Here is a 15,815-nt window from a genome sequence, read left to right as displayed (position 1 = left end):
CTTACTGACAAGTGACGCGACTGACAGTAATGGATTGACACTATCTGACGCTGACTAACTGACACTTACTGACAAGTGACGCGACTGACAGTAATGAATTGACGCTATCTGACGCTGACTAACTGACACTTACTGACAAGTGACGCGACTGACAGTAATGGATTGACGCTGACAACGGATTGACGCAGACTAACTGACAACGGACACTGACTGACACTGACTAACTGACGTAGACGAGCAACTACCTACAAACTAAATCAAATTATTATTTGTGATCAAAAAAGAAAAATATCTCCCTTATACACTGGGAGGCGGTGGGGAACAGGGGAAGGGAAAATTAGGGGTTATTCACTATTTTCACTGACTACACGATACAGGCTCTGATCTCTCCAACTACTAAACACCAACTAAGAGATCAGAGCCTGTATCCTGTATTTTTCACCCACCCTGCAAGAAAATGCACTGTGATTGGTGGGTCTGAACAGAGGTGACTGACAGCCGATGACTGACTTGTGTAAGCTGTCGGGGGGGGGGGGCATTTTTAACCCCTCCCTGGATAAAAGTGCACTGTGATTGGTGGGTCTGAACAGACCCACCAATCACAGCTCTCGCCGGCAATGGACCAATAGCAGCAGTCCATTGCAGGTCACATGGGACATGGGGGAAGGTAGGGGGACCTTTGTAACCGTTCCCGGACTTAACTACGAGTCGCGGGAACGGTTTTAAAAACTTTTTACAGTTATAACAATGTGATCGGTGGATCTGTACAAATCCACCGACCACATCGATCGCCGGCATCGGACCGCTAATCGTGGTCCATTACCGGTGACTCGGGAGCGTTAGCTGTCAGGGACAGCTTCTATCCCGGTTCCCAGCGCACACAGCCACCGGCTGTGTACACCGGGAACGATTCAGTAACTGTACGTCCTCGTGCGGGAAGTAACCTCCCGCAACGACGTACAGTTACTTACTCGTGCGGGTAGGGGTTAAAGGGGTTGTCCCGTAGTAAATGTTATTGCAATATAATTCAGCATTAAAAGTTAATTAATTTAGTAATTTACATTATTTTACAAAAATGCTCCAGTTGAGAGCAATTCCCTTTACTTTATTATAATGGCACTCCTGGTGTTCAGTCTGTATAGGAATGTGCACGTCCTACTACTGAGGTTAATGAAGGAGGACGCAAATGCTCCACTCTCCAACTGCCACCAGCCAATAGAAAATGCCATCTCTGCTTGTCAGTAAAGAAATAGAGAAGTTTTTATTCAGAAACACAACTTGTAGTGCGAATGTAGACTCTCACAGAAAGAAACACATGGGAGAGTCAGAAGTTTGCTTAGATGAGGAGAGAGCCTGAATACAGCACTGCTTACATGCAGCGTTGAGCTCTCCCCTCTCTTACTCATCCTCTCACTGTGTGTAAGATGCTGACTCTCCCTCTTCTTGAGTTATATAGAGCTTGGCTCTCTCTCTAAAAAGACATGTAATGGGGGCATTTGTAAAGCTTTTCCTAGAGAGGAGGCAGTGAAACAGAACGATCTGCCTATACAGGCTATGACAGGAAGGGGGAGGAGCTGCAGCAGAAAGGACACAACCCCTTGTGCTGCCAGCCTGAAGAAGATCTAGCAGACAAATTGGATCAATGAGTGGGGAGATCTCTGGATCCATGTAAGATACAGGGCTGGTTCTAGCGTTCTTATGTACTATATTACGCATTCTAATTTTTTTCATTAATTCTGGGATTACACCTATAACTTATATCAGCTTTCCTTGTATAACTTCAGTATATATTAATAGGCAGAAGACTTTTTTTTAGCTCAGGGAATTGTAGGCATAATACCACCTCCACATCCTTGAATATAAGGAGTAGATACAGTGAAGGAAATAAGTATTTGATCCCTTGCTGATTTTGTAAGTTTGCCCACTGTCAAAGTCATGAACAGTCTAGAATTTTTAGGCTAGGTTAATTTTACCAGTGAGAGATAGATTATATAAAAAAAAAGAAAAAAGAAAATCACATAGTCAAAATTATATATATTTATTTGCATTGTGCACAGAGAAATAAGTATTTGATCCCCTACCAACCATTAAGAGTTCAGCCTCCTCCAGACCAGTTACATGCTCCAAATCAACTTGGTGCCTGCATTAAAGACAGCTGTCTTAAATGGTCACCTGTATAAAAGACTCCTGTCCACAGACTCAATTAATCAGTCTGACTCTAAGGGTATGTGCACACACACTAATTACGTCCGTAATTGACGGACGTATTTCGGCCGCAAGTCCCGGACCGAACTCAGTGCAGGGAGCCGGGCTCCTAGCATCATACTTATGTACGATGCTAGGAGTCCCTGCCTCGCTGCAGGACAACTGTCCCGTACTGTAATCATGTTTTCAGTACGAGACAGTTGTCCTGCAGCGAGGCAGGGACTCCTAGCATCGTACATAACTATGATGCTAGGAGCCCGGCTCCCTGCACTGTGTTCGGTCCGGGACTTGCGGCCGAAATACGTCCGTCAATTACGGACGTAATTAGTGTGTGTGCACATACCCTAACCTCTACAACATGGGCAAGACCAAAGAGCTTTCTAAGGATGTCAGGGACAAGATCATAGACCTGCACAAGGCTGGAATGGGCTACAAAACCATAAGTAAGACGCTGGGTGAGAAGGAGACAACTGTTGGTGCAATAGTAAGAAAATGGAAGACATACAAAATGACTGTCAATCGACATCGATCTGGGGCTCCATGCAAAATCTCACCTCGTGGGGTGTCCTTGATCCTGAGGAAGGTGAGAGCTCAGCCGAAAACTACACGGGGGGAACTTGTTAATGATCTCAAGGCAGCTGGGACCACAGTCACCAAGAAAACCATTGGTAACACATTACGCCGTAATGGATTAAAATCCTGCAGTGCCCGCAAGGTCCCCCTGCTCAAGAAGGTACATGTACAGGCCCGTCTGAAGTTTGCAAATGAACATCTGGATGATTCTGAGAGTGATTGGGAGAAGGTGCTGTGGTCAGATGAGACTAAAATTGAGCTCTTTGGCATTAACTCAACTCGCCGTGTTTGGAGGAAGAGAAATGCTGCCTATGACCCAAAGAACACCGTCCCCACTGTCAAGCATGGAGGTGGAAACATTATGTTTTAGGGGTGTTTCTCTGCTATGGGCACAGGACTACTTCACCGCATCAATGGGAGAATGGATGGAGCCATGTACCGTCAAATCCTGAGTGACAACCTCCTTCCCTCCACCAGGACATTAAAAATGGCTCGTGGCTGGGTCTTCCAGCACGACAATGACCCGAAACATACAGCCAAGGCAACAAAGGAGTGGCTCGAAAATAAGCACATTAAGGTCATGTAGTGGCCTAGCCAATCTCCAGACCTTAATCCCATCGAAAACTTATGGAGGGAGCTGAAGATCCGAGTTGCCAAGCGACAGCCTCGAAATCTTAATGATTTACAGATGATCTGCAAAGAGGAGTGGGCCAAAATTCCATCTAACATGTGTGCAAACCTCATCATCAACTACAAAAAATGTCTGACTGCTGTGCTTGCCAAAAAGGGTTTTGCCACCAAGTATTAAGTCTTGTTTGCCAAAGGGATCAAATACTTATTTCTCTGTGCACAATGCAAATAAATATATATAATTTTGACAATGTGATTTTCTGTTTTTTTTGTTTTTTTTTAATATAATCTATCTCTCACTGGTAAAATTAACCTAGCCTAAAAATTCTAGACTGTTCATGTCTTTGACAGTGGGCAAACGTACAAAATCAGCAATACTTATTTCCTTCACTGTATATAAAGTGGTGTTGCAGGCTGCACTAGCGGCGTTTAGAATACCTTTTAAGTTTTACTAGCTCCTAAGGTACCAGTACAGTGGAAACTCCCCAAAAGTCACTCGATTCACGAAACTACACCCCTTGAGGAATTAATCTAGGGGTGTAGTGAGCATTTTGACCCCACAGGTGTTTCATAGATTTTATTAGAATTGGGCAGTGAAAATAAAAAAAATCCTTTTTCTTCAATAAGATGTCGTTTTAGCTGAAAATGTTTCATATTCTCAACAAATAAATGAAAAAAAGCACCCCAACACTTGTAAAGCAACTTCTCCTGTGTACGGCAATACCACATATGTGGTAATAAACTGCTGTTTAGGCACAGAGTAGGGCTCAGAAGGGAAGGAGCACCATTTGGCTTTTGGAGTACAGATTTTGCTGGATTGGTTTCTGGTCGCTATGTCGCATTTGCAAAGTCCATGTGGGACCAAAACAGTGGAAACCCCCCAGAAGTGACCCCATTTTGGAAACTACACCCCTCAAGGTATTCACCTAGGGGTGTAGTGAGCATATTAACCCCACAGGTGATTGGCAGAAATTGGTGTGCACTCGATGTTGCAGAGTGAAAATGGTTTTTCAATAGATATGCCAATATGTGGCGCCCAGCTTGTGCCACTGGAGACACACACCCCAAAAATTGTTAAAAGGGTTCTCCCGGGTATGCCGATGCCATATATGTGGAAGTAAACTGCTGTTTGGGCACGCTGTAGGGTTCAGAAGGGAGGTAGCGCCATTTGGCTTTTGGAGCGTAGATTTTGCTTGTAGTAGTTTTGTTTTGAGTCTTACTGGTGTTTCCGTTTATAATGTGGGGTACATGTAAGCCGGGCGGAGTATATAAGGGGCATAGTCAGGTGGTATAGTGGGGTAAAAAAAAACAATAAAATAATACATAGATGTGTGTTATGCTGTGACACAATCCTTTCTGCACAGCCCGGTGTCGCACTGATAAATGGTCTTTACTTATTCCCCTTTTGGGGTACACACTCCACACCTTTGCAGTTTGGGGGATTTTGCAGGAAAGTGTTGTCCTGGTATAATACGGGCGCCCTCACTTCCAGCAGATATGTTTGGGCCCTCCCCTTCCTGGTTCCCTAATTTTAGGGGCCTTGATAATTCGCCACTTGAAACAGAAGAAACGTTCCCCTCGGGCCGGCACAACTGCATATTTTTATTTCCTCCCTTATTGGTGCCTTGACTAATTTTATCTTTTCATAGACGTAGTGGTATGAGGGCTGGTTTGTTGTGGGACGAGCTGTAGTTTTTATTGGTACCATTTTGGGGCACATGCGACTTTTTGATCACTTGTTATCGTTTTTTTTTTGGGAGGCAAGGTGACCAAAAAACAACAATTCTAGCATATTTTTTTAGTTATTTTTATACAGCGTTCACCACGCGTTATAAATTACATGTTACCTTTATTCTGTGGGTCAGTCCGATTCCGGTGATACCTAATTTATAGCACTTTTTATGTTTTACAACTTTTTGCACAATAAAATAACTTTTGTAAAGAGAATCGATTTTTTTCTGTCGCCAAGTTGTGAGAGCCATAACGGTTTTACATTTTTCGTCGACGGAGCTGTATGAGGGCTTGTTTTTAGCGAGACGAGTTATAGTTTTTATAGGTACCATTTTTGGGTACATGCGACTTTTTGATCACTTTTTATTTCAATTTTTGGAAGACAAAGTGACCAAAAAATAGCAATTATGTCAGTATTTTATTTTTTTTTTTTTACGGCGTTCACTGTGCGGAATAAATAACATTATATTTTTATAGTTAAGGTCGTTACGGTCGCAGCGATACCAAATTTGTATGGCTTTATTATTTTTTTCAATAATAAATGACTTGATAAGGGAAAAAGGGTGATTGTGTTTTGTGTTATTATTTGAAACTTTTATTGTATTTTTTACAACTTTTATTTTTACTTTTTTGACAATTTTTTTTACACTTTTCTTTAGTCCCACTAGGGGACTTGAAGGTCCAACTGTTTTTTTGATGCTCTAATACATTGCACTACCTATGTAGTGCAATGTATTAGAACTGTCAGTTGTTCACTGACAGCAAGCCGATCAGGCTCCGCCTCCGGGCGGGGCCTAATCGGCTAACGTAATGGCAGATAGGAAGCCATTGTTAGGCATCCTGTTGCCATAGTAGCTGCCGATTGCATACAAACCACTTTGATGCAGCGATTGCATTGAATCGCTGCATTGAAGGGGTTAATGCCAGGAATCGGAGCTAGCTCCGGTTCCTGGCGTTAGATCGGGGTGTCCGCTGTAACATACAGCGGACACCCACTGCTGATGACGCCGGCTCAGCTTCTGAGCCGGAAGCGGAGCCGGCGCCATCTTGCTAATGGTACCGGAAGCCTCCTGGGCCCCGCCGACGACGGGACATAGGAGGATTCCGTTACAGGCTGATTGGGAGGTAATTATTACCCCTCCGATCGCATTTGCAGGCACCGGCAACCCAGCGATCACGTTGCTGGGGCGCCGGTGGCTATAAACTCCTCACATGCTGCGATCTCTATTGAACACAGCATGTGAGGGGTTAATCGGTCGGATCGGAGGCTAGCTCCGGTCCTGGCCGATACCTCCGGGTGCCAGCTGTAACATACAGCTGTCACCCGGCGGTGATGTCGCTGGCTCAGCTCCTGAGCCAGCTTCATCTCCATCACGTACAGTTACGTGGAGATGCGGGAAAAGGCCATCTCCCATCACGTAACTGTACGTGAAATGGCGGGAAGGGGTTATTGAGCAGGGGGACTTGCGGGCACTGCAGGATTTTAATCCATTACGGCGTAATGTGTTACCAATGGTTTTCTTGGTGACTGTGGTCCCAGCAGCCTTGAGATCATTAACAAGTTCCCCCCGTGTAGTTTTCGGCTGAGCTCTCACCTTCCTCAGGATCAAGGATACCCCACGAGGTGAGATTTTCCATGGAGCCCTAGATCGATGTCGATTGACATGTTTGTATGTCTTCCATTCTCTTACTATTGCACCAACAGTTGTCTCCTTCTCACCCAGCGTCTTACTTATGGTTTTGTAGCCCATTCCAGCCTTGTGCAGGTCTATGATCTTGTCCCTGACCTCCTTAGAAAGCTCTTTGGTCTTGCCCATGTTGTAGAGGTTAGAGTCAGACTGATTAATTGAGTCTGTGGACAGGAGTCTTTTATACAGGTGACCATGTAAGACAGCTGTCTTTAATGCAGGCACCAAGTTGATTTGGAGCGTGTAACTGGTCTGGAGGAGGCTGAACTCTTAATGGTTGGTAGGGGATCAAATACTTATTTCTCTGTGCACAATGCAAATAAATATATATAATTTTGACTATGTGATTTTCTTTTTTCTTTTTTTTTATATAATCTATCTCTCACTGGTAAAATTAACCTAGCCTAAAAATTCTAGACTGTTCATGTCTTTGACAGTGGGCAAACTTACAAAATCAGCAAGGGATCAAATACTTATTTCCTTCACTGTACAATCGCTGCGGAAACTCTGCCCAAAAGGGCTGCCCCTTCTCTCTTTCCAGCACTGATAGAGAGAAGGGGCTGCCGATTAGTGCGTACATACGGGTGGAATACTGGTGACACCAGACCCGTATTTACGGGCACGGGTCCGTAAATACTGGTGGAATACGTGTCACAAAGGACCCGTATTTACGCAAGTATTTATGGGAGGAAAAAATACGTTCGTGTGCATGAGGCCTTATTAATACTATTGTTATTTCAGAGTGTTGAAATATATTATTGCTGCATAACTATCATTGAGGCCTCACTCACACGAGTGTGGCGAATTTTGCGCACGCAAAAATGCGGCGTTTTGCGTGCGCAAAAAACACTTAACAGCTCCGTGGGGCAGCAGCATATAATGCGTGGCTGCGTGCTAAGGCTTTATTCAGACGAACGGGAAAAACGTCCGTGCAACGCGCGTGATTTGCACGCACGTTGCACGGACCTATATTAGTCTATGGGGTCGTGCAGACATGTTCGTGATTTTTACTCAGCGTGAGTCCGCTGAAAAAAAGTCACGACATGTCCGTTCTTTGGCCGTTTTGCGTGGATCACGCACCCGTTGAAGTCAATGGGTGCGTGAAAACCACGCATGTCGCACGGAAGCACTTCCGTGCGAACAGCGTGATTCGCGCATTAGCTGTCAAAAGGATAAATGAAAACAGAAAAGCACCACGTGCTTTTCTGTTTACAAACATCCAAATGGAGTGTCATAATGATGGCGGCTGCGCGAAAAGCACGCAGCCACGCATTATATGCTGCTGCCCCACGGAGCTGTTAAGTGTTTTTTGCGCACGCAAAAACGCCACGCTTGTGTGAGTGAGGCCTAAGGAGTTTGGCAATACTATACAAGAACCCATTTTAAGGCCTCATGCACACAACCGTAGCTGTGTGTGTACTGTCTGTGATTACGGTACGGACGGCCCGAGAAGTGTCATCTGCAATCATGGACCGTGCACACACAAAAGTGCATTGAGTTTAATGAGCCCAGACCGCAAATGCGGCCCGTAAAATGACATGTCCTATTTTTTTTTGTGGTCCACGCTCCGGCCAATGCACGGACCATGGAAACCATGGTTGTGTGCATTGGCCTGTCGGATATAATGTTCTCTATACTTTCTGCAATTGCTGCTCCGCAATTGCGGATAGTATATGGACGCAAATGCACGGTCGTGTGCATGGGGCCTAAAACTGTAATTGCTGTTAATGTTTTTTGATTCTTAAATGTATAGTTGAGATACAAGGTATCTATACACAGATAATGCGGAGTATTTATCCTGTTGCGGCCTACACGTTAGGAGTTAATCGCTACAATGAGTGGCCACACAAGTGAATTATTAATTATGCGTCAAAATGTCGCTTTGTTAATTGGACATGATTTTTTCCTTTTACAGGATGGCTCCTCATTTTTTGTAGTAACTAATATAGTGAAAACAGAAAATCAAAAAGAAGGCATTTGTGCAGAGGTAAGGTTCTAATTCAACCTATTTCGTCTGGCTTCAGATTGCATAGAAAACTGCATGAGAGTTGACCAAAACTGATATAAAATCTATACATTGGCTTTTCTCATTAAAAAATATTAGAATAAAATATATAGCATATCTGGAATATCAATGCAAAATGTAATCTAAAACTTAACTTTTAATCATATCAGCTTTTAACAACGGCCGCGTAAAAAATACGCCTCGTAAAAAGAAGTGCATTGTCACTTCTTGAGCCGTTTTTGGAGCCGTGTTTCATTGACTCAATAGAAAAACGTCCGTAAAAAAACGCAAGTTGCTTAAAAACCGGCTGAAAATCAGGGGCTGTTGTCCCTTCAAAACAGCTCCATATTCTCAGCCGTTTTTTCTTAAGCATGTGAACATAGCCTAAGACCTGGGGTAAAGGTAGGTTAAAATATATCCCTCCCCTTTCTCCTACATTGATCGTTTGGGTGCGTTCACCTGCGGCAGACTTTGTTGCAGAAATTTCTGTGACTGAAAATCCTCTGAATGGGGTTATTTCTGAAAGTTCTATTCAGATGAATGGAACTGGTTATCAGCCACAGAAATTTCTGCAACAGATTCTGCCGAGTGTAAGGGCAAAGCCACACATGGCGGAATTGCTCTTGAATTCCGCTGCGGACACTCCGCAGCGTTAATCCGCAGCGGAGCCGTTTCTCCATTGCCTTCCACTTCTTTTTAGTAGGCTTCGTTTAGACGAGGCTGAAAATTCCGCTGCGGAGCATAGGCTGCGGTGCGGAATTTGGTGTCCGCAGCATACAATGGATGTTGCGGACCAGTGGCGGACTGGTTGCGGACTCATGGCGGAAGTTCTCCATTGACTTCAATGGAGATTCTAAATTCCGCAATGAAGTCCGCAGCTGTCATGCACATGTTATGTGTGCTGCGGATGCGTCTTGCTTTTTTGACATGACATTTCTTCATTCTGGCTGCACCTATGTATTTCTAGGTCTACAGCCAGACTGAGGAAGTCAATGGGGCTCCCGTAATTACGGGAGCGTTGCTAGGAGACGTCAGTAAATAGTCACTGTCCAGGGTGCTGAAAGAGTTAAACTGTTTCTGCACCCTGGACAGTGACTACCGATCCCAATATACAGCAACCTGTCAAAAAAATAGAAGTTCATACTTACCGAGAACTCCCTGCTTCTGTCTCCAGTCCGGCTTCCCAGGATGACGTTTCAGTCTAAGTGACGGCTGCAGCCAATCACAGGCTGCAGCGGTCACATGGACTGCCGCGTCATCCAGGGAGGTCGGGCTGGATGCCGAAAGAGGGACGCGTCACCAAGACAACGGCCGGTAAGTATGAAATTAGTTTACTTTCACTAGGGAAAGTGCTGTCCCTTCTCTTTATCCTGCACTGATAGAGAGAAGGGAAGCAGTCTACCGCATCAAGGTTTACCGCAGTCCGCAGCAGCTAGTCCGCATCAATTTACTGCACATTTTGGGCAGATCCGCCACAGAATCTGCAACGCAGATTCTGTGCGGCATTGATGCGGACAGTTGCGGAGGAAATCCGCCACGTGTGGGCTTGCCCTTAGTCCACCTCTACCATAACAGAATTCCGTGAAGTTAATAAGATTTAATAAGTTAATAAGATTTAAGAAATCTCATGCCCACGATGCGAAAAAATTGCAGAAAAGTCATGTGGAAAGTGTTCTGCAGTACGGTAAATTTGGCAGCATGTCAATTCATGCTGTGGGTTTTGTGCAGAGATGCTGCGTGTTTGGCCCATAGAGTTGAATGGGGAGCATGAATTCCGCAAAAGATTTGTTTTGTTGCAGTTTATACAGCGGTAAAAGCCACTGGAAATCCGCAAGTGCACATATACTTTGCTATAATCAATGTTTAATACTAAGGCCGGGTTCCGATGTAGCGTAAACATTGCAGAATTTCCACAATGGAATTCTGTGCAGAAATTCTGCAGCATTTACAATAGCAGCAAAGTGGATGAGATTTTGAAAATCTCATGCCCACGCTGCGGGGAAAAAAACGCAGCGTAAACATAAATAAATTGACCTGTGGTGCGGAATTTAAATCCTCAGCATGTCATTTTATGCTGCATTTTCGTTGACTTTCTGTTGCGGGTTTTGCCCATTGAATTCAGTGAAGATGCAAGATCTGCAATAGATAGCCAAGTGTTGCGACTTTTGCGGCTGAGTCGCAGCGAATCCTCAGGAAAAAAAATTGCAACTCAGGAAAGAAAAAGATAATATCATATTCACCCAGAAGTCTGTCCTTCTTCCGGCAGTCCGGCTTCCGGGGATTACGTTGCATCCCATGTGACCGCTGCAGCAACTCACAGGCTGCAGCGTCACATGGCCTGCAACATCATCCCAGGAGGCTGTATTACGCGCAGAGAAGAGGGAGGGGGTAAGTATGAACAGATTTTTTTCCTCCCAGCCCTTATTTCCGCAGCGGATATTCCGTTCAAAAAACCGCATCACAATGTGGTGCGATTTCGGATGGAAGGTGCTGCGTGTTCCAGATCGGACACCCGTGGGAACCCGGCCTTAGGCTATGTTCACACGCTTAGCAAAAACCGTCTGAAAATACGCAGCTGTTTTCAAGGGAAAACAGCTCCTGATTTTCAGGCGTTTTTTACGCAAACTCGTGTTTTTCGCTGCATTTTTTTACGCCCGTTTTTAGAGATGTTTTTCTATAGAGTCATTGAAAAACGTCTCAAGAAGTTACATGCACTTCTTTTTCGCAGGCGTTTTTTTTTATACGGCCGTTTTTCAAATACGCCCTATAGGAACAGTATGCCGTATTTCCAATTGAAAACAATGGGCAAATGTTTGGAGGCATTCTGTTTACAGCCCGAAAAATGGCCGAAAATAAGCCGTGTGAACATACTCTTAATCCGCAGGAAAAAAACACTGCTGTGACAGATTTATCTGCGGTTTTTTTTTCGGCTGCAGATTTTCTCTTGCAGAAAATCTGCAGCAAATCCTGTGTGTGCGAATATACCCAAAAAGCTGCAGCAGAATCTAAAAAAACAAACAAATGATAAATCTGTGGCAGAAATCCACACCAAATAATGCATTTTTGCTGAGAATAATGCTGCAGAAACGTTGCGTTTTTTAGTGTCAAGCAAACTGTATGCGCACCTGCGGATTTCCATTGGTTTTTACTACGTTTCCGCTGTAAAAACCGCAACAAAACAAATCTGTTGCAGAATTTATGTTCCCCAATGGGCCAAATATACAGCATCTCCGCAGAGAACGCACAGCATAAATTGACATGCAGCGGAATTGAAAGTCGCACCACAGAAAACTTTCCGCATTACTTTTCTGCATTTTTTTTTTTCACAGCGTAGGGATGAGATTTTAAATTTTATTTCCTTTGCCCCTACTGTAAATGCTGCAGAAATTCTGCAGTATTCTGTTGCGGAACTACTCAGTTTACGCTTCGTGGGATTCCAGCCTTATAGGCCAAATGCACACTATGCGAATTACATGCCTATTTGCCGTGCATATTTTCCAGCGGCAAATCCGCAGCTTAATACAGTACCAGCAAAGTAAATGAGATTTCAAGTAATCTCATCCACGCTTTAACAAATTTTTCGGCTTGTAAATTGACCCGTGGTGCATATTTTAAAATCTGCAGTATGTCAATTTATCTTGCGTTTCCGTCTCAGAATTGTATCTGACAAGTTTATAAAAACCAAACCAAAATCCACAGCATAAAACCGCGCCTATTTCTGCATCAAAATGTAAAAACCACACCTTAAAACTCATCAAAAAACGCACTATTAACCATTTCCTAGACATGTGAGAGACGCACAGGTGTAAGGTTCGTTGCAGTTACATTACAGTTATCAGAGCTCTGTTCAACGATCTGTGTGCCTGGGTTTCCATCACATGACCAAGATAGATTTTTATGTCCTAATTGGTTAATTGGTCATGATGAGAAATCCCCATTAATGTAACTTTTCCTGAATTTCTAGTCATTGTCATTTCAATATTAATTTTCAGTTATGTTTTAACACAGTAGTTTATCCCTTCGTTAACATTATTAGAAGGAAAAGCTGTTATATTAGTATAATTTAATAATTTTAAAAAACACATTTATTTCACAGCTAATAATACTGCCCCCTTCTTTTTAGTATCCAAACCGGAAATCCATTTGTTCCCAAAATAATATCTGTAAGAAGGGTCATTCCGACACGTATAGTAATGGTATGTTTTTCCTTTTACTTTTATAATGTTTTTGCTATTTGTAGAGGAAACTTGAAGGATTTATCTCACAAATCCCCAGCGATCAGCTGTTATCTCTGGGTTGTAGTTACACATACCAGCCATTCAAATAAATGGCAACCAAGTAATGTAATACAGCTGGTAGAGGGTGTCCAAAGTCGGCATATAGGACACATGGAAAGGGACTGTCTTCACAAGAAGACAAGTAGCTTTGAATTTGGCTTAGCATATACAGTATAAACACCTTTGCAAAGCCAATTGGCACAGCTAAAAGAGATGTGATGTACCAAACTTTTTTAAGAAAGCATTGTTATCTGTTTATGCTTAACCAAATGAGGATGTTTTAAAAAAGTGGAGTTCTTACTTGGGTAAGTAAATTCATTTATGACAATATTATTCTGTACTTTATGTACATGTCCTGCTCCTAAAACACTCATTCTCCTACTCCCCTTCCTTATAACCGCATTCTCCTGTTCCAACATAATCTTAACTACACCCAACTTGTCAGCACATGGTCATATTCATAACTCCCAGCATTTGAACAGTTTCATATTGGATTTCTTTGTTATGTTCTATTCACAAATCTTGACTTCCATTAATAACAGCTTATGATATCGATATATAGTTTGAAGCCATGTATGTATGCATGTATGTACGTATATATATATATATATATATATATATATATATATATATATATATATATATATATACTACCGTTCAAAAGTTTTGGGTCACCCAGACAATTTTGTGTTTTCCATGAAAACTCACACTTATATTTATCAAATGAGTTGCAAAATGACTAGGAAATATAGTCAAGACATTGACAAGGTTAGAAATAATGATTTTTATTTGAAATAATAATTTTCTCCTTCAAACTTTGCTTTCGTTAAAGAATGTTCCATTTGCAGCAATTACAGCATTGCAGACCTTTGGCATACTAGCTGTTAATTTGCTGAGGTAATCGGGAGAAATTTCACCACATGCTTCCAGAAGCCCCTCTCACAAGTTGGATTGGCTTGATGGGCACTTCTTGCGTACCATACGGTCAAGCTGCTCCCACAACAGCTCTATGGGGTTGAGATCTGGTGACTGCGCTGGCCACTCCATTACAGATAGAATACCAGCTGCCTGCTTCTTCCCTAAATAGTTCTTGCATAATTTAGAGGTGTGCTTTGGGTCATTGTCCTGTTGTAGGATGAAATTGGCTCCAATCAAGCGCTGCCCACAGGGTATGGCATGGCGTTGCAAAATGGAGTGATAGCCTTCCTTATTCAAAATCCCTTTTACCTTGTACAAATCTCCCACTTTACCAGCACCAAAGCATCCCCAGACTATCACATTACCTCCACCATGCTTGACAGATGGCGTCAGGCACCCTTCCAGCATCTTTTCAGTTGTTCTGCGTCTCACAAATGTTCTTCTGTGTGATCCAAACACCTCAAACTTCGATTCGTCTGTCCATAACACTTTTTTCCAATCTTCCTCTGTCTAATGTCTGTGTGCTTTTGCCCATATTAATCTTTTCCTTTTATTAGCCAGTCTCAGATATGGCTTTTCCTTTGCCACTCTGCCCTGAAGGCCAGCATCCCGGAGTCGCCTCTTCACTGTAGACTTTGACACTGGCGTTTTGCGGGTACTATTTAATGAAGCTGCCAGTTGAGGACCTGTGAGGCGTCTATTTCTCAAACTAGAGACTCTAATGTACTTGTCTTGTTGCTCAGTTGTGCAGCGGGGCCTCCCACTTCTCTTTCTACTCTGGTTAGAGCCTGTGTGTGCTGTCCTCTGAAGGGAGTAGTACACACCGTTGTAGGAAATCTTCAGTTTCTTGGCAATTTCTCGCATGGAATAGCCTTCATTTCTAAGAACAAGAATAGACTGTCGAGTTTCACATGAAAGCTCTCTTTTTCTAGCCATTTTCAGAGTTTAATCGAACCCACAAATGTAATGCTTCAGATTCTCAACTAGCTCAAAGGAAGGTCAGTTTTATCATGTTTACAGCGGTGCTAACATAATTGCACAAGGGTTTTCAAGTGTTATCTAATCATCTATTAGCCTTCTAACACAGTTAGCAAACACAATGTACCATTAGAACACTGGAGTGATGGTTGCTGGAAATGGGCCTCTATACACCTATGTAGATATTGCATTAAAAACCAGATGTTTGCAGCTAGAATAGTCATTTAGCACATTAACAATGTAGAGTGTATTTCTGATTAATTTAATGTTATCTTCATTGAAAAAAACTTTGCTTTTCTTTCAAAAATAAGGAAATTTCTAAGTGACCCTAAACTTTTGAACTGTAGTGTATATATATGTTTTTTATACTAATGGGCCTAAACACAATTCTTTATGGGACATTCTGATATATAAGGATATTCCTTTAAAAATTGCCTGATTTTCTACATCTAATTTGGACCGTTATGCTATTAGAATGCACCTACCGCACGAAAGTGTAGATGGTGTGTCTTATTGGCATGGAGCTCTGAATACAGTCTGCATGATACATGTTGGATTACATTGACCCGGTCCCGAACTAATATATATATATTTTTTTATGTACAGGCGCATTGCTCTTTTATGGAGATATTTGAGTCACTTTATATAGTGATTCCTCCTGTTTGCAATGTAAATTGTTGTGCGTGGCCTGTAATTCAGTCAGTTTACTTTGTTGATAATATACGTAATTCGTAGAACTATTTATATGATGGCTTATCCTTGTTAAGTTCCGGAATCCGTGAAGTGTTATCAGTACGCAGCTGCAAGTTC

At 42.7% G+C, this 15,815-nt stretch overlaps 1 protein-coding gene across 1 annotated transcript in view; it reads left to right on the top strand.

Annotated features, from left to right (window-relative positions):
* Positions 1 to 15,815, top strand: part of P2RX7 (purinergic receptor P2X 7) — a 121,812-nt gene that overhangs the window by 42,055 nt on the left and 63,942 nt on the right. Inside the window, exons 3-4 of the mRNA XM_075834497.1 lie at positions 8,743 to 8,814; positions 12,956 to 13,028. Of these exons, the coding sequence (XP_075690612.1) occupies positions 8,743 to 8,814; positions 12,956 to 13,028 (145 nt within the window). The remainder of the gene's footprint in view (positions 1 to 8,742; positions 8,815 to 12,955; positions 13,029 to 15,815) is intronic.

This window comes from Rhinoderma darwinii, chromosome 1 (genome assembly GCF_050947455.1).
Source record: "Rhinoderma darwinii isolate aRhiDar2 chromosome 1, aRhiDar2.hap1, whole genome shotgun sequence".
Lineage (NCBI taxonomy): Eukaryota > Metazoa > Chordata > Amphibia > Anura > Rhinodermatidae > Rhinoderma > Rhinoderma darwinii.
This window is presented reverse-complemented; position numbering and strand designations above follow the sequence as displayed.